The 18,552-nt window shown below is 43.8% G+C and overlaps 1 protein-coding gene across 11 annotated transcripts in view; it reads right to left on the bottom strand.

Annotated features, from left to right (window-relative positions):
* Positions 1-18,552, bottom strand: part of LOC134602633 (sodium- and chloride-dependent betaine transporter-like) — a 210,192-nt gene that overhangs the window by 54,860 nt on the left and 136,780 nt on the right. Inside the window, exon 1 of one of the 11 annotated variants that reach the window (XM_063447725.1) lies at positions 17,521-17,661. The exons of 8 other annotated variants lie outside the window; for them this stretch is intronic. In XM_063447725.1, coding sequence (XP_063303795.1) covers positions 17,521-17,555 — 35 coding nt within the window. In that variant the 5' untranslated portion in view covers positions 17,556-17,661. Of the gene's footprint in view, positions 1-17,520; positions 17,662-18,552 lie in introns of those variants that run through there. 2 more of the 11 variants (XM_063447712.1, XM_063447714.1) reach the window with 2 other exon arrangements.

Here is an 18,552-nt window from a genome sequence, read left to right as displayed (position 1 = left end):
TTTCTCCCCCCCTTTCCCTGTGTCTCTCTCTACCCCACATCTCTCATCCCCTCTCTCTTTCTCCCCCTTTCCCTGTGTCTCTCTCTACCCCACATCTCTCGTCCCCTCTGTCTCTTTCTCCCCCTTTCCCTGTGTCTCTCTCTACCCCACATCTCCTATCCCCTCTCTCTTTCTCCCCCTTTCCCTGTGTCTCTCTCTACCCCACATCTCTCGTCCCCTCTGTCTCTTTCTCCCCCCCTTTCCCTGTGTCTCTCTCTACCCCACATCTCTCATCCCCTCTCTCTTTCTCCCCCTTTCCCTGTGTCTCTCTCTACCCCACATCTCTCGTCCCCTCTGTCTCTTTCTCCCCCTTTCCCTGTGTCTCTCTCTACCCCACATCTCTCGTCCCCTGTCTCTTTCTCCCCCCTTTCCCTGTGTCTCTCTCTACCCCACATCTCTCGTCCCCTGTCTCTTTCTCCCCCCTTTCCCTGTGTCTCTCTACCCCACATCTCTCGTCCCCTGTCTCTTTCTCCCCCTTTCCCTGTGTCTCTCTCTACCCCACATATCTCTTCCCCTCTGTCTCTTTCTCCCCCCTTTCCCTGTGGCTCTCTCTACCCCACATCTCTCATCCCCTGTCTTTTTCTCCCCCCTTTCCCTGTGTCTCTCTCTACCCCACATCTCTCTTCCCCTCTGTCTCTTTCTCCCCCCTCCACCATCTCTCTATTCCCCTTCTTTCTCCCCCTGTGTCTCACTCTCCCCCCCCTATCTATTTCTCCCTCCTTTCCCTGTGTCACTCTCTCCCCCCCCCCTCTGTCTCTTTCCTTCCCCTCCCCCTGTCTCTCTATTTTCCCACTGTCTGTTTCTTCCCCTGCCTCTATCTTTTCCCCCTCTCTGTTTTATTTTTCCCCCTCCCATTTACCAAGAGAAGACTGAAGGGGCCGGGTACATGCTGGAGCCGCCGGGCCGGGTGGCAGCCTCGCCGGTCCGGCGGCACTCCTGTCAGGCTGTCAGTAACGCTGAGGACGGAAGGAGGGGAGGAGCATGTCTCTCTCACATGCTCCTTTGCGGTTCCCACATCCTGTGCTGGGAATTGTGGGAACCGCAAAGGAGCATGTGAGAGAGACATGCTCCTCCCCTCCTTCCGTCCTCAGCGTTACTGACAGCCTGACAGGAGTGCCGCCGGACCGGCGAGGCTGCCACCCGGCCCGGCGGCTCCAGCATGTACCCGGCCCCTTCAGTGTGCCACCGGACCGGCCACCCGGTGGCACTTACATGCACAGATGCCGAGGCCGCGGTGGGGCAATCCGGCCCTGCCGCCGGGCCCCCTGATGGCGGCTCTGGCGGCGGGCCCCCCTCCCAGCCGGGCCCTCGGACCATGTCCGAAGTGCCCGACTGGTCAGTCCGCCCCTGGTACACATGACAATTAAAGACTGGTCTTTTATTTTTTAGGAGTAATGCAAAATTCAGTAAGTCTAGCTAAAATGGAAACTTTTTACAAAAGAGTAATACAGTGGTATAAAACACGAGCACAACTCAATCAATATTTTCCAAATTAAATTATCAAGATATCAATCTACAGCTTAGAATATAACAATGTGTTAATTATTTATTTGGTTTTTTTTTTGGTATTATGTTATTGTTATTTCTTTGGGGATATTACGAATTTTACACATGAAAGAGATTACTATAATTTATGAGTAAATTGATGTGACGAAAGTGTAAAATGTTATGAATGAATCAAACATTCTGCATTGTACTCTCAGAGAATGTAAAATTGTATAAAACAATAAAACCATAAAAAAAACGATACATCTTATTCACCTATTAGCATTAGAGGAGGACGGACAGTGGGACTGTAAATAGCAAGAAAAATATTGTAAAATGTTGTGGTAATGTTTATTTGAAAAACTGTGCAGAATGTTCAAATATTGGGAGATTTTATGTGTGAGGGGAAGGGCATGCTATTTTTTAAATTTATTTTTACTACTTTCATTTTTATTTTATTTTTATTTTGGGCCCCTAAGAATTTTGCACTTGGGAAAAATGCCCCTTAGCCCTTTCCCCACACTATCCCACTGTCTTTACCTATCCAAAGAATCAATATGAGAATGACACATTCTTCAGGTGTACAATCAAATAAAGGATGGGTATCTGTAAATTGGCCACAGATTTTGAAGCCACACGACTTAGTGTAGCAGGCCATTTACCATACCATATACTTTGCAAATGAATGTTAAGTTCTATGGAAACACCATACAAACTTAAGAGCACAACATCTAAGCAGTGTCATATGTGAAATTACAAACATAAGTAACCAAAGTATGAAGTTATTATTAAAGTATTAAGAGTCACAACGACATTCTTAGAGAGCAAGAAAGGTAGAGTCCAGATTTGGAAAGAGGAGAATATGGCAATAATTCCAGAAAATACAGTGGACTTAATGTTAACTTTTTCAATGATGATGGCCATCCCAATGAGACTTTTTGTCAAGGACACTTTTACTGCTTAAGACTCAAACCATATCTGTAAGCAGTGCTTTTAATGAGCTGCTGAGAGTCATATAAAATGTATTTTGTCATATTATTCATTAAATAATCATAAAATACAAGATACATCCACAAGAAGGAAAAGACACTCACACAAAGACATATTACGGCCAAAGTAAACTTCATAAGGAGTTACTTGAATTTGTTTGTTTACTCTGGATTGCATTTGAGCAAGTACAAAAAGTAACAAAGTATCCTAATTTTTGCAATAGTATTACATAATTTGCTCAATTTATTTTTAATATGGCCACTCATTCAACCATGTCTATACTCTGAAAAATATAAGCAATGTGAAGATTCCAAGTAGACTTGTGCAAAGCAAAAAATATTTGGTTAGTCCCAATTGTTTTATTAAAAAAAATGTTTTGGTTCATGCGGACCAAATTTCGCCCATTTGCCATTTCAGTTTATTCAAATTTAAAATACACGATTGTTTCTGGTTTAACATTTTAAACAAACCAAAAAGGCATTAAAGTATGCACATTGATGTATTGCAATACAAAAAAAAGGTATATTGATTCAATTTACAGTTAAAGGGACACTATAGTCACCCAGACCACTTCAGCTCAATGAAGTGGTCTGGGTGCCAGGTCCCTCAGGTTTTAACCCTTCAGATGCAAACATAGCAGTTTCAAAGAAACTGCTATGTTTACATGTGGGGTTAAGCCAGCCTCTAGTGGCTGTCTTCTGGACAGCCACTAGAGGCGCATCTGCAATGATTGAGGCATCTTATGCCTCAATCACACAGAGCGACCATAGGAAAGCATTGTGGAATGCTTTCCTACGGGCACTTTAAATGCACGCATTCGGCTCCTGTGACGTCGGACGAGGATGCTGACATCGGGGGGGGAGGAGAGGTAAGGGAGCCCGGCGCTGGAATTAGGTGAGCTACTGAAGGGGTTTTAACCCCTTCAGCGCCACGGGAGGGGGACCCTGATTTGTTTTCCTGACACTATAGTGTCCCTTTAAGTATGCACTAGTCCATCACGTATTAGTCTGAGGGATTCTTTTAACCAGCAAGCAGTTATTCCACAAAGAAAACTCTTTAAATAGAATTATGTTCTGAGATTGCTTTATGAACCTATTCCCTGTGGGAGTACTACACTACTATGGGAGTACTATCTATCACAACCCTCAATATTGAAAGGTGAGTCTGGGACATACTACCATAGAGAGAATGGATATTCAGCTGTAGCATGCACTTAAACAACATGTACTTTGTGATTTACAACAAACCCATCTTGTTTTCCATTCTCTCTTCCTTTTTCTGGCAACATGGACACAACTGTTAAATTAAATGAAGTGGCTTGTCGATTGCCTATTTTGTTTGTTTCATGGTACATCCATATGGTGTTTCAGAGCTGCGGAATTTGGATAATGCCCAAAATTCGTCAAACTGTGTTTCAGAAACCAAATGCACAAGTCTTAATTCCAATGGATTTGAAGCCATTGTCAGAGTCAATAGAGTAGCGTACACCCCAGTGGCAAGATTCTCTACATTGATACTAGATGTTTTGTTAGGGATGGAAAAAGCTTCCATCCAATGATAACTAACATTTAATGATTATTAAGGGATTTCCCACAAAATACACTTGATGCCTGTCACAAGGTTTGGTAGGAGCATTATGCATAAGTGCTTTAGTGCATTAGTTGATTGTTTTGTGCACAAAGGATCCATATGTCCCTTGCCATTGTCTTTATCCCAGTTTGCACATCCTGTCCATACATTCCTGTTGTTTGGTAGATAGTCAGTTTGTAGTTTTTAATTGCAAATACACTGACGAACACCCAAAGTGTTGATTTAACAACTGCTATTCCCAGAGGAATAAAGCTTTGTGAGGCAGTATGACAAACATATCGATGATGTCTGGCACCAGTCAATCCACATGGAGGTCAACTGTCATGTTTGTTCTAAACAGAAAGCTTTTCTGAAGTTGTTTATTTATTTGATCTCATACGTTGGCACAAGAGATTCAAATTTTGCCATATATGAAGGAGATGATATAATGACAAATAAATGCTGTGTATCCATAGTTGGAGCTGGTGGAATGCTGAATGAATTTGTATTCAATTTAGTACATGTCCAAAATGGGGGGGGGGGGGGGGAAGCTACAGACCTTGATTAAATATATATTGCTGCCTTAGGACGCATCGGCTTGTTTTCCTCTACCTGGTCTCACAGGTGCCAAACTGCTTCCTGTCATACAGAGAAGAGGGAAGCAAATTCATCACCTGCGATATGCCTAGCCACGCTACACAGGAGGAGGGAGGTGAGCTGGACCATAATGAAGGGGTGGGGAAGCAGGCAAGCCACATGGGGTTGGTGAATGAGACATATGCAGGGGGAAGGCTGAGAAATTGGGGGGAAGATGGGTGATGTTGGTGTATTGAGACACTTCTCTAATACTATCCTTACCTTTTGTGTCACTTTACCCCACTCTCTCTAGCATGTAAGCTCATTGAACAGGGCCCTCAACCCCTGTGTTCCTGTGTGTCCAAATTGCCTGATTACTATTACATGTTCGTTACCCAACCCATGTAAAGCGCTGTGGAATTTGTTGTTGCTTCATAAATAATAATAATAATAATAATAATAATAATAACATGGGGTCATTGAGACTCATGGGGGGAGGCTGGGGGTTTGAGACATATGGGAACTGGAGGAATGAGACACATGGAGGGCATGGAGGAAGGCAATGAGCACATGGAGGGGCTTGGGGGTAAATGAGACACATGGAAGGACTGGGTGAGGAATTAAGACACATAGGTGATTGGGGGAATGAGACACATGGGGACATGAGATACATGGAGGGGCTGGAGGAAAAACAAAGCGACAGAGAGGCTGGGAAAGAGACAAGGTGCTGGGAGACATGAGACACACAGAGAGGCTGTGGGGAAAGTGTCACAGGGAGTCTGGGAAAGAGATAAGACATCGGAAGGGGCAAAAGAGACAGACAGGGGTTTGGGGAAAGATACTCAGAGGGACTGAGGGAGAAAGAGACACACAGAGGAGTTGGGAAGGGGAGAAAGACACAAAAATGGACTGTAGAAAATAAGAGACAAACAAAAGGGGCTGGAGTAGAAAGAGACACACAAAGGGGCTGGGGAGAAAGAGACACACAAAGGGGCTGGGGTAGAAAGGCACACACAAAGGGGCTGAGGGAGAAAGAGATACGCAAAGGGACTGGGGGAGAAAGAGACGCAAGAAGAGGCTGAAGGGAAGTAAGCAACACACAAAGGGTGTAAGAGACACAAAGAGAACAAATTAGGGGTAAGATATACTAGGAGTGTAAGACAAAGGTGGAGTGTAAGACAAAAAGGTAGGATAAGAAACACAAAATAAGTAAGAAATGTGAGAGGGAGAATTAAGGGACACACAGGTGAATACGCATTTTTGAGGGTAATGGCGGGGTGGCAAAATGCAACTTGGCCTATGTAGCAAAAATACTTGCACTGGTTCTGTTTATGCATGTATTTATGTTACATGTAAATTACAGGCAACGTATGGCTCTTAACTAGCATAAACATTAACTATTTCAGATAGTAATACAGCTTATTAAAATATCTATCTTAAATAATAAACAATCCATACCCCATAGTCCCTGTGCTAGACAAATCCAGAGAAAGTTAAGGATGTACAAGCTTAAAGGGGCACCATGGGCACCAACAAATGTATTCTGAATTTTTGTCATTGCTCAATTCAATTTAGTTTTGCAGCATAAATCTGCCTCCTCAGCCACGTCCCCTTTTCACATAGTGTGCTTTTCAATACTTACCAAACACATCCACTGAGACTTCTGATGAAGCTGCTGGGAGACAAAGATCCTGCACACAACATTTACAACTTATGGTTTCATGTGGGATATAATTTATTTATTTATTATGATCTTTATTTACGACATAGAGCTTATACTGACAAAACAGGGAAAAGTAAATATATGCCTCAGACAAACACACGGCATCAAAGCCTTGAGGAACACATGAGGTGTCATGTCCACTGCAATCTAGTGTCACCTGGGGTCAGTGGCTTTGTTTGGGGGGGGGGGGGACTTAGGAATCAAGATGTTTTGCTTCGGGATTAGTGTTGGGGGGGGGAGGGGGCTGGAGGAGAAGAAGGGGGGTGTAGGGAAGAGGCATAGAGGGGCTTCAGCTTCCAGCTTTGCCCGCCGAGAGATACCACAGCCATGGCGCCCAAGTTCACGTACATTTCTCCACTGTCCCCTGTAGAGTTGCCGTTAGGGATTCCATGCTGTATTTTTCCCTTATTCTATCCGTCCAGTGCTGGAAGGTAGGTGCACCCCTTTGTTTCCATAGTGTGGGAATTAGTGATTTTGCAGCTGTGAGATGTTTTGTCAGTCACTACTTGTATGTGTTTAGGGCGATATCTGTGTGGTGCAACAGCATGGGATGTGGTTAGAGTGACAATTCGGTGTCTGTAATCTGTCGAATCTTAGTGTTGACCATTGGCCAGAAGGGGGTTATATTTTCGGGCAGCTCCACCGGATGTGGAGAGCAGAACCAGTGGCAGTACCACATCTCCAACACATCTCCGATGCTTCTGTGTTTATGCGATGAAGCACGTTTGGTGTTCTATAGCAGTGGGTCAGAATCTTGAAGCTCATCTCCTGGTACTTGGAGCTGATGTGTGAGTAGGTATATTTTCTCCCATTCCTGCGTGGTCAGTGTGAATCCTGTTTCCCTTTCCCATTTTGCAATGTATTTCGGGGGTAGTGTATTTTCTCCGTGTATGAGCATAGCATACAGGAGAGATATCCCTTTTTCTAAGTGCCGTCTCCTGGTGCAGGTGGTCTCAAACTGTGTAAGCTCTCTATGGAGGCCTTGTGTGCTTGGGAAGGCCGAGTAGTATGTCTTCAGTTGGATTTAGTGGAGTATGTCTATGCCCGTCGGTGTACTGTCGGTGAAGATGTCTCTGAGGGGTTTACGTTGGTTACTCAGTAAGAATTGTCGGATGTATATCCAGTCTGTGTGAGCAAAGGAACGTAAGTCGGCTGGTGTCAGACTTCCCCCTATGTCCGGGTTATGTGTGACCAACGTTAGAGGGCCAGGGGACGTAGGTAACTGCTGCGGGTATCTGAGAGTGCACCAGACTCTCAGAGTGACGGCGATCATTGGGTTGTTGGTACGGAGGGAACTATATGTCAAGTTGCCAAGCTAGAGTCGAACGGGCAACGCCTGGAATTTTTCCATGTGGACTCAAATCTTAGAGATTGGGTGGGCGTGCTAATCCATATTTCTAAGGAGGTGTGCAGCGTGATAATAGCCTAGTATTGATGGTAGTCTGGCGCCAGCTAGGTTTTTGGGTTGTTCTAGTTGAGTTTTGCTAGTCCTGGAAGCCTTCCTGTTCCACATGAACCTGTCAATTGCGGTGGAGATTGATTAGAAAAAGGACATAGGTATGGTGACCGGAACCGTCTGGAATAGGTATAAAAGGCGCGAGAGGACATTCATCTTCACCACATTGATGCGGCCGAACCAGGATACATATAGGTCCGGCCATGTGTTTAGGTCAGATTGCACCGCTGTTAGGATGGGGAGGAAGTTCAGTTGGTATAGATGTGTTAAATCCTTTGGTAGACAGATCCCCAGATACTTGAGTTTGGCCTTGCACCGCGTGAAGTGGAATTGTTTTTGTAGGTGTTGCTCTCTATCTGGTGGGAGTGTGATATTGAGTGCCTCTGATTTGCTCACTCTCGGAAGGCATGTAGAAGGTTGAACAAAGAGATTAATGGGTTGTCTAGGAAAAAAAGTATGTCGTCCGTGTTTGCGGCGAGTCTATGCTCCACCCGATTCAGCATGAACCCTGTGATGCCCCTGTCCTGTCTGACCTCCTCCAGGAATGGTTCTAGAGAGAGGGCAAACAGGAGTGGGGACAGGGTACATCCCTGCCTGGTACCATTTCAGATGCGGAAAAGTGCAGATAGTGCGCCATTGATCCAGAGGCACGCAGTTGGGGGTAGTATAGAGGGCAATCAACCCAGGAGCAAAGGTGGGGGCCAAAATGCATGTGTTGAAGCATGGTCTTAAGGTAAGTCCAATCCACCCAATCGAACGCCTTTTTGGCATCAGTGGAGAGAAGGAACAGGTCCTTGCGCATCGATCGGGCAGAGTGGACAACTCCGAGCGCCCGAACAGTATTATCCCTAGCTTCCCATCCAGGGATGAAGCCGACCTGGTCAGGGTAGACGAGGGAAGGCAACACTCAGGAAAGTGTTTCCGCTATTGTCGTGGCGAATAGTTTGAGATTTGCATTTAGTAGTGAGATTGATCTCTAACTCCCACAGTTGGAGGGGTTCTCCCCTCCCTAGGCAGAACTGCGACCACTGCGCAGAGTGTATCCGTAGGGAACTGACCGCCCATTAGGATAGAGTTCAGGCCCTTCAACAGGTGTGGAAGCAGTGTCTTCTGGAATGTGCGAAGGTAAAAAAACGGAAGGCCATCTGGGCCTGGGGTTTTGTTGGCCATGGACCGCTTAGGGGCGGCAGTCAACTCCTCTAAGGACAGAGGTGGCTCCAGCTCCTCTGCTGCTTCTGCCGTGAGCTTTCGGTCTACATTTTTCGAGAGGAGTTTTTGCTGGGGGTTCGTGTGTGATCGTGTGTCTGGCGTCAAATTGTACAGGTGTGTATAATATGTTCGGAAGGCCTGGAGGATGTCAGCCGAGGTTCTAGTTTCCGTCCCGTCGTGTATTTTGATCAAGTGTATGTGGTTTTGTCTTTGTCTTTGTTGCAGTGTGCACGCCAGAAGTCTGCCACATTTGTTGGAGTATTCATAGAAGTGTCTACTGGATTTCCGGATTGTGTGTGGTAGTTTTTGGGAGAGTAGGTCCGTGAGCTGTCTGCGTGTAGCAATCAGTTGTATGTATGTGTCATCAGTCAGCTCCCTCTTATGTCTCGTCTCCAGGTCCGCTATCTTGTGTGTTAAGTCCGATATGTGTGCGATGTATTCATTCTTGCGCTGAGTGCAGAGTTTAATGAAATGCCCTCTGATTACGCACTTGTGGGCTTCCCAAACCGTCAGGGCTGCCACCTTGGTGCTTTCATTGTCCATGAAGTGTGGAATTAGTTATTGTGTTGTTTGTGCTGTGAGTTCGGGGTCAGTCAGTATGTTTACATTGCGTTTCCATTGAAACTCCCTTGGTTTAAGCAGGGGCGATTTGAGGCTAGTGAGGACCGGCGCATGGTTCGAGTCCTGTTGGAGGAGATCAAGAGGGGGAGATATTCCTGTGCTAGGAAAGTTAAGTTAATCCTACTGTATCTGTTATGTGCTGCCGAGTAACAAGTGAAGTCTTTAGTATCACCCTTCAGCAATCAACCAGACCCAATCTAACTAGGGCTTGTTTGGCTCTACGAATGCAGTGGGAGGGGGTGGTGCTGGTCCCCCTAGAGGAGTCCATCCAGGGGGCCAGTGGTAGGTTTAGGTCCCAAGCGAGCACCATGAGGCCGTCACGGAACTTCTCCAATAAGGATAGGGTTTTAGCTAAGAACAGATGTTGTCCTTTATTAGGGCTGTAGAGTGTGGCAAAGCAATTTTCTCTTTTTTGGGGGTATATTAAGACCTCTAACATTTTGTGACCATAGTTTCAACAGGGCAGGTTGAAAACCCATCACCATGTTGGTGCGGACCGCCAGGCAGACGAGGCGGGCGCCGGTGAAGACTCAAGGGCGTTGGGAGGGGGGGAGGCTGTGGGATATAATTTATTACTAATGACATTGACTGTTTCAGTGTAGTTAGAAGTAAACTTTCTCTGTCTGTGTCTGTGGCATAACGCCCTTGATAAAGGGCCGAAACGTTGGGGGGTTATTTTTGACTCCTGTTTCTGCCCAGCTAGGTTTGTGAGAATTTTGGTATATATTATTATTGTTTATTTTTTCTGTCTAATGCCTATTTTTGTATCACTTTAAAGATTATTGTCTAATTGTGTTTTCTATATTATGTTTGACACCAGATATGAGTGGCAATGTGCACTGGCAGAGGTTGGCAGAGTACACGCTGTAGGCCTGACACACCCGCTTGAAGACAAGTAACTGCTATTCAATCTTTAACAGTGAAAAACATTTTTTGGTTTTAAATGCACGCTATTGTGACACCAGATATGAGTGGCAATGTGCACTTGCAGAGGTTGGCAGAGTACACGCTGTAGACCTGACACCCGCTTGAAGACAACTAACTGCTATTCAATCTATAACAGTGGAAAAAGTTTTTTGGTTTTAAATGCACGCTATTGTGACACCAGATATGAGTGGCAATGTGCAGTGGCAGAGGTTGGCAGAGTACACGCTGTAGGCCTGACACCCGCTTGAAGACAACTAACTGCTATTCAATCTATAACAGTGAAAAAAGTTTTTTGGTTTTAAATGCACGCTATTGTGACACCAGATATGAGTGGCAATGTGCACTGGCAGAGGTTGGCAGAGTACACACTGTTGGCCTGACACACAGACGCTTGCAGACAACTAACTGCTGTTCAATCTATAACAGTGAAATTTTTTTTGTTTTTTTAAATGCACGCTATTGTGACACCAGATATGAGTGGCACTGTGCACTGGCAGAGGTTGGCAGAGTACACGCTGTAGGCCTGACACACAGACGCTTGCAGACAACTAACTGCTATTCAATCTATTACAGTGAAAAAATGTTTTTTGTTTTTAAATGCAAGCTATTGTGACACCAGATATGAGTGGTGGCACTGGGCAAGTGGGCACAGTATCCACTGTGAGCCTGACACAGAAGCTGGCAGGCAGGCAACTGCAATTAGATTACACAAAAAAAAAAAAAAAGCAGACTGATGTTCTAGCCCTAAAAAGGGCTTTTTGGGGTGCTGTCCTTACAGCAGAGATCAGATGAGTCCTTCAGGACTGTAGTGGACACTGAATACACTAGCCTAGCTATACATTTCCCTATCAAATGAGCAGCAGCTACACTTTCCCTCCTCTATCTAAGAATGCAGCTTCAGAATGAATCTAAAATGGATGCTGTACAGGAGGTGGGAGGGTCTGGAAGGGAGGGTCTGCTGCTGATTGGCTGGAATGTGTCTGCTGACTGTGAGGCACAGGGTCAAAGTTTAGTCAATGATGATGAATAGGGGGCGGATCGAACCGCGCAAGTGTTCGCCCGCCGTGGCGAACGCGAACACGCTATGTTCGCCAGGAACTATTCGCCAACGAACAGTTCGGTACATCACTACTGCTGATGTGAGGAAAGAAAATAAATAAAACAACACAGACACAGTTAATTCACTGTCCTGTGAAACTAAAAGTGTGAAAAAGTTAAGACAAACCAAAATCGATTCTCTGACTATTGTGTTCTGTGCAAATAAAACACAAAGAAACTGTACTACAAAAATATTTTATACTAGAACCTTAATTGAAATACATTTCTAATAAATTAAGTTAAAGGAAATGTATTGTGTTAGGAATACAAAACTGTATTCGTATCACTATAGTGCCCTCTGCCACACCCTCCCTCCCCCTAGTCCGCATCACCAGTGTTGCAATTGGTTTCTGAGACTTTAAATAGCGACTTATGAAAGCGGACGGCATCCATGGAAATGACTTCTGGCAGTGTAGCATGGAGAGCAGAGGGAGACCATGTGTCCACGTGTGTGTATGGGGGGGCTGTGTGTGTAAGGGGGAGGGGACTGTGTGTGTAAGGGGGGCTGTATATGTGTGTCTGGTGCAGTGTGTAGGGGGGCAGATTAAGATTTATTTTAACTAAATAAATGTAGTCAATGTCCCCCCTCCCTTCTTACCTGTGCTGAGGGAGGGGAAGACATTGCTTTCTTTGCAGTCCCTTGTGGTTCTAGTGGGGGAGTGAACTCTAGCCTGCACCTCAGGCTAGAGTTCACTCTCGTGAGAATGGAGCATTGCCATGGAGCGTTGCCCCCGGGTTCTCTCTCTCCCTCCGCTGCCAGCCATCCAGAAATGTGCCTGTAGGCCGGGGAGGGAGATCAATGATCTCCCCTCTGGTCCGTGAAGGCAAACAGCAGGGCTGGCGCTTGGACAGGGCCGGCAGGGGAGACCCTCGGCCTCACTATTTTCTCAGGGGGGGACGACAATTGCCCCGTTGCCCCACCACGGATCCGCCAATGGCACAAGGGCAGAGTATAGACTATTTGATACAGTTCTAATCTCAACATCTGAGGAAAGGGATTTAGGGGTAATTATTTATTTTAGATTAATAGGCAGACAATGTAATAGAGCAGCAGGAAAAGCTAGCAAAATGCTTGATTGTATAGGGAGTGGTGTTAGTAGTAGAAATAGGATCATGCCGTAGTACTGAGCACTGGTGATTACTCACTTGAACTATAGTACGTAGTATTGTACGTAGTACGTAGTACTAGAGGCTGTATCTCCAGAAGGATATTGATACTTTAGTTCATGAACTGCATGGTAAAAATTACCAGGATAGGTTAAAGAATCTTAAAATGAATAGCTTGGAGGAAAGATAAGACAGGGGGATATTAAACATTTAAATATATAAAGGGAATTAAAGGAGAAGATTGTATTTAAAAGAAGAAAAACTACTACAACAAGAGGACATAATCTTAAATTAGAGGAGCAAAGGTTTAAAAAAATATAAGGAAGTTCTTTAATGAGAGAGTAGTGGATGCATGGAATAGCCTTCCAGCTGAAGTGGTAAATGGTAAATGTGAGGGAGTTTAAGCATGCATGAGATAGGCATAAGGCTATCCTAGATATAAGATAAGGCCAGGGACTAATGAAAGTACCGTATATACTCGAGTATAAGTCGAGTTTTTCAGCACATTTTTTGTGCTGAAAATCCCCAACTCGACTTATACCCGAGTCAATGTCTGTATTATGGCAACTTACATTGCCATAATACAGACAAGGGGCTGTTGGGGGCTGGCAGAGAGCTGTAACTTACCTTTCCTGCAGCTCCTGTCAGCTCCCTTCTCTCTCCTCCGGTCAGCTCCCCACTGCAAGTCTCGCGAGAGTCGCGGGGTCAGAGCATTGCCACGGGTTACCATGGCAACACTCCACGCGGCAGTCACACTGCGAGATTTACAGTGGGGAGCTGACCGGAGGAGAGAGAAGGGAGCTGACAGGAGCTGCAGGAAAGGTAAGTAAGAACTCTCTGCCATCCCCCCTCCTACACAGCCCATCCACTGGACCACCAGGGAATGAGAGCCCCCCTCCCTGGCCAGCTAACAAGCAGGGAGGGTGGACGAAAAAAAAAAACATAAAAATTTAAATAAAACATAAAAATATTAATAATATTTTTTAAAAAAATAATAATGTAAAAATAAAATATTAATAATATTTAAAAAAAAAATAATGTAAACATAAAATATTAAAAATATAACAAAAAAATTATATTAAAATAATAATAATTAAATAAAAATGCCCACCCCCCACCAAGGCTCTGCATCACACACACACACTGCATTCATACACACACACACACTGCATTCATACACACACACTGCACTCATACACACACACACACTGCATTCATACACACACACTGCACTCATACACATACACTGCACTCATACACATACACACACACTGCACTCATACACACACAATGCACTCATACACACACACTGCATTCATACACACACACACACTGCATCACACACACACACTGCACTCGTACACACACACACTGCACTCATACACACACTGCACTCATACACACACACACACACACACTGCATTCATACACACACACTGCACTCATACATACACACTGCATGCATACACACACACACACTGCATTCATAGACACTGAATTCATACACACACACACACACACACCGCATCCATACAAACACACTGCATTATATACACACACACACACACACACACTGCATTCATTATACACACACACTGTAAATAAATATTAAATTAATATAATTTTTGGGGGATATAATTGTATTTAGAAATTTACCAGTAGCTGCTGTATTTCCCACCATAGTCTTATACTCGAGTCAATAAGTTTTCCCAGTTTTTTGGGGTAAAATTAGGGGTTTTGACTTATATTCGGGTCGACTTATACTCGAGTATATACAGTATTTAGAAAATTGGGCAGACTAGATGGGCCGAATGTTCTTTATCTGCCATCACAGTATATGTTTCTATGTCATTGTGACGGACCGCCTGCCACCCGCAACCGGGTGCCTCCATCAATCAATGCTACTAGTGCTCACCGAGGACTCCAAGCACTCCACCAGACACCATCAGCACTGTAGTCCCCTAGCTGCCGTAGCTTGGCTGGGGGTCTCACCGTCCCTTCCCACCCTGGACCAAACTCCTGGATCCAGCTCCCAGTGGTAAGGCCTCTCCTCCAAGAGAGTATAGCAGGTATAGCTGTGAAGCTCTTACAAGAGCTAGTGGTTGTAGCTTGTATAGCAGGTCCCTACAAACACGAGGCGAGGCTCTATGTTGAGGGTAAAGCAGGACTGAATTTTAATGGTGCCACACTGACCTTTTATGACAATCCCCATGCAAGGGGTACGCCCACATGGACCTTGTTGGGGACAGGGACACAAACTGACAAACCAATAAGAACAGTGATTAAATGCACGACACTCCTACATACAATACAATAAGCCTTCCCCTTTTCTTAGGAGATAATTGATTCAAGCACTATACTAAACTCAATCATCACCAAACACAAACAACACATATTTTTACAAAATCTCCAAAATACCTTAACCCCTTAAGGACACATGACGTGTGTGACACGTCATGATTCCCTTTTATTCCAGAAGTTTGGTCCTTAAGGGGTTAAAACACATAAAATCCCCATAAGTTACATCCACTGATAGCCCTGATCTGGGTGACCAACATATCCAAAAATCACCCAGATCAGTTCAGAGGTTCAGAAATTTTATGGAAGTCATAGTTTTTACCGACCGCAGGCATGGTCCCATAGCCGAAAATCGTTCCATAGAATTGCAGCTAACTGCCGCTGGAGGACCGACCAGGAACCACATAGTTTTTATGCCGAAAATAGTTCCAGGGCATTCGCAACTAAGTCTCCCTGAAGTCTATTCGCGGTTTTGGTCCATGCAAACAAGATGGCAGCAACCTTGTGGTCAAATGACACTTCGAATAGCTTCGGAAGTTCGAAGTGCCACTTCGAAAGTTTGAATGGTTCCTGTTACCAGTTCCAACAGGCACAAATAGTGTTTTCAGATAGAGTTTAACACAGGGGCCACAGTCACAGGGTAAGAGGCTGACAAGTATGCCCCTACAAGGACCCGTGATGAGGTCCAGTTCGTCACAGTCATTATTTTACTATATTTATTTGCCTTGGTCAGGTAAACAGTACTCAGGAGAATTGCAGCTCACATCATCTCCATCCATGTGGGGTACTGATCCCCTGCTGGGCCTGATTTACAATTTGGATATGTGAGTGTTTTTAAACCCTGGCTTTAATAAAACTGTTTTCTATGTTGAGTACTATGGACTATTCTGTTTAATTTCAGGTATTCTGAGCCACCAAGTGGAATCCTGTGGCACTGCATGCAGTCAAATATCACTATATTTAACAGCATTGCAGTCTCCAGGTGACTGGCAGCACTTCATGTGTCTCTCAATGTATCATCTAACAGGTGTGACAGGTAGCTGTCCGCTGAGAGCAATGGGCAGCTTACTGTCAGACCGGAAGACGAAACAGAAGATTCCCTACTGCAGTCTGCTCAGCCACGCTACACGAATGCTCAAAGAGGCACACAAATGGAGGTGGGGTGAAAGAGACACACAGAGGGGCTGAGGGAACAAAGATACACAGAGAGGAGCTGGAGGACAGAGCAGTTTCAAGTTATATGCTTTTAATTATAATTTTTTTACAGGCCCTGAGTATAGTTAATTTAGAGAATGTTTCAGGTTAATTTATTTTGCCTTGAATTTGAAATTCGTTTGTAATTCACTTTAAATGTTCGCTTTGGTGAATAACCCTGAAAGTTTCCATTTATTTTACTCCAATGCAGGATACCGTGACTGAACTAGATTTAATATTAATTGAATAACCAAGTCCTTCAAAACAGCTGTTTGCACAACTTACTTCTGTCCTGAAAGTCTTTTTTTTACCTCAAAAGCATTTCATCATCTCTGATGATAAAATTGTAATAAACCTACAGCTGACTGAAAACCAGTAGCTTTTATTCGACCGACCCAAAGAGAAATGTGATATGCTGTAGAATCCAATAATATCCTGCGGAAATGCTATAGTCAATATACAATCCATCCCACTGTAAGCTTTAAAATTTTTCAATTAACATGTAACTGCATGCCTCATTATTCTTATCTATGATACAACAGACCATAATAACTCATTGCTTCCACTCACTGTGCAGTTATCAGTATCTACAGAGAGAGTAAAGTCATTTATTTATTGCAGTTAACCTATTGCAGTTAACCTATTCATGCCTGTTATACTCTTATGAATAAAAAAAAAATTATCATTAATTATAAGATAGAGACTAAACACTGTGAAATGATTGGGCAGAGGAGAAATATTAGAAAAGACTTCCATCCACATTAATGATTCCCCAACCACCTCTCCCTCATCCCATCTCTTCCCTCCATGACATGCCATAGGTGGTATTACTTAAAAGGCTCCATTTCAAAAGTACCGTATTATATCTGGAATATATAGTTCTCCATTATAACCCTAGGAAGAAGGAAATCACTTAAAATGTCTCAGTCAGAGTTTTATGTTACAAGATGAATATCACTCTGGTAGGAGGAATAAAAGCGCTAACTACTAAATCCACATTCATGAAAGATTCATACCACACAGGCACCATTTACTTGTGTCTGTCCCTATGGCTGAATTATGGCTTGATAATATCTATTGTTCTATACTTCTGTGCTTACTTATCCTAGGGAACCACTGTTTCCTCCTTCCCAAGAGAATGATACAGATCCAATACCTAATTTAATTCAAATAATTAGTCATAACTTTAGCCATGGGTCCTAAAATGTGTTAGCATGTCCCGACTTACCCCATTGCTTTCCCATTCCTCAGTATCAGATTCATCAGTCTCTATTGTTTGGCGTAACTCACGCTGAGTGGAAGATAATCATTGTTAAGAAACATATCTCCAAGCTGACTACTAAGGTAAGCGTGTGCCTTAAGAACTCCCATGGGTTTAAACCTCCAGTGAAACATTATTTATGTTACGTGTTTCTTAGCAGCAATTGAGATTCAGTGTAATACCTGTGTCCTCAGGAGCTTATGTCGCCTGCAGTGCATGTGGCATGTATCTAGGTGGTATGACCGTTACACGTTCTGTAGAATTTATGATGAAGACATGTGGGTCTTGGTTTAAATGTGCTTCTTAATTTTTTTTATTTTTTTATGATCGATCTAAAAAGACAGGTGATGATATATGTATCAACAAGACAGGAATTACAAAATATACATATTCAAAAACATACAAATGCTGTAGTCATGTGTTCAAAAAAAATACTCTGGATTTACTTTTTTTAAATTAAAAATATAATCTATACTATATTAAAGCATGCAGGGCCAGCCCTAAGGCTTTTAGGCGACCTGTGCGAAAAATTTTCACAGCGCCCCTTCCTGGCCACACCTGCTCATCCCTGTATAATGTGTGTATAAGGGTGGAGTGTTTGTATAGGGGCTTTATTAAATTAATAAATATTAAAGAACAAAAAAATATATATTAATTACCCCTTCCCGTTATTACCTTGCATGGAGGATGCATGCTGATCCCTGGTGGTCTAGTGTGCAGGTAATATGGTCTGCACCTCCATCTCTGTGTGTGATATTTGTTGTAGGTGTATTGACTGTGTATGATATTTGTGATGGGTATTTAATTCAGATTTGTAAAAATGCATGTAGGCTTATGTGTGAATGCTGTTGTGTATTCTTGCAGTGTCACATGCACAGTCTCATAGTCAGACACAGCTCCAGTCACATAGTCACTCGCACACAGTCACACACACGATTACAGTCAGAAACTCACACGCAGACAATCACACACATTTACAGGCAGACAGTCACACACACA

This window comes from Pelobates fuscus, chromosome 3 (genome assembly GCF_036172605.1).
Source record: "Pelobates fuscus isolate aPelFus1 chromosome 3, aPelFus1.pri, whole genome shotgun sequence".
NCBI lineage: Eukaryota > Metazoa > Chordata > Amphibia > Anura > Pelobatidae > Pelobates > Pelobates fuscus.
Note: the sequence above shows the minus strand (reverse complement) of the source record. Positions and strands in the feature narration are given on the sequence as shown.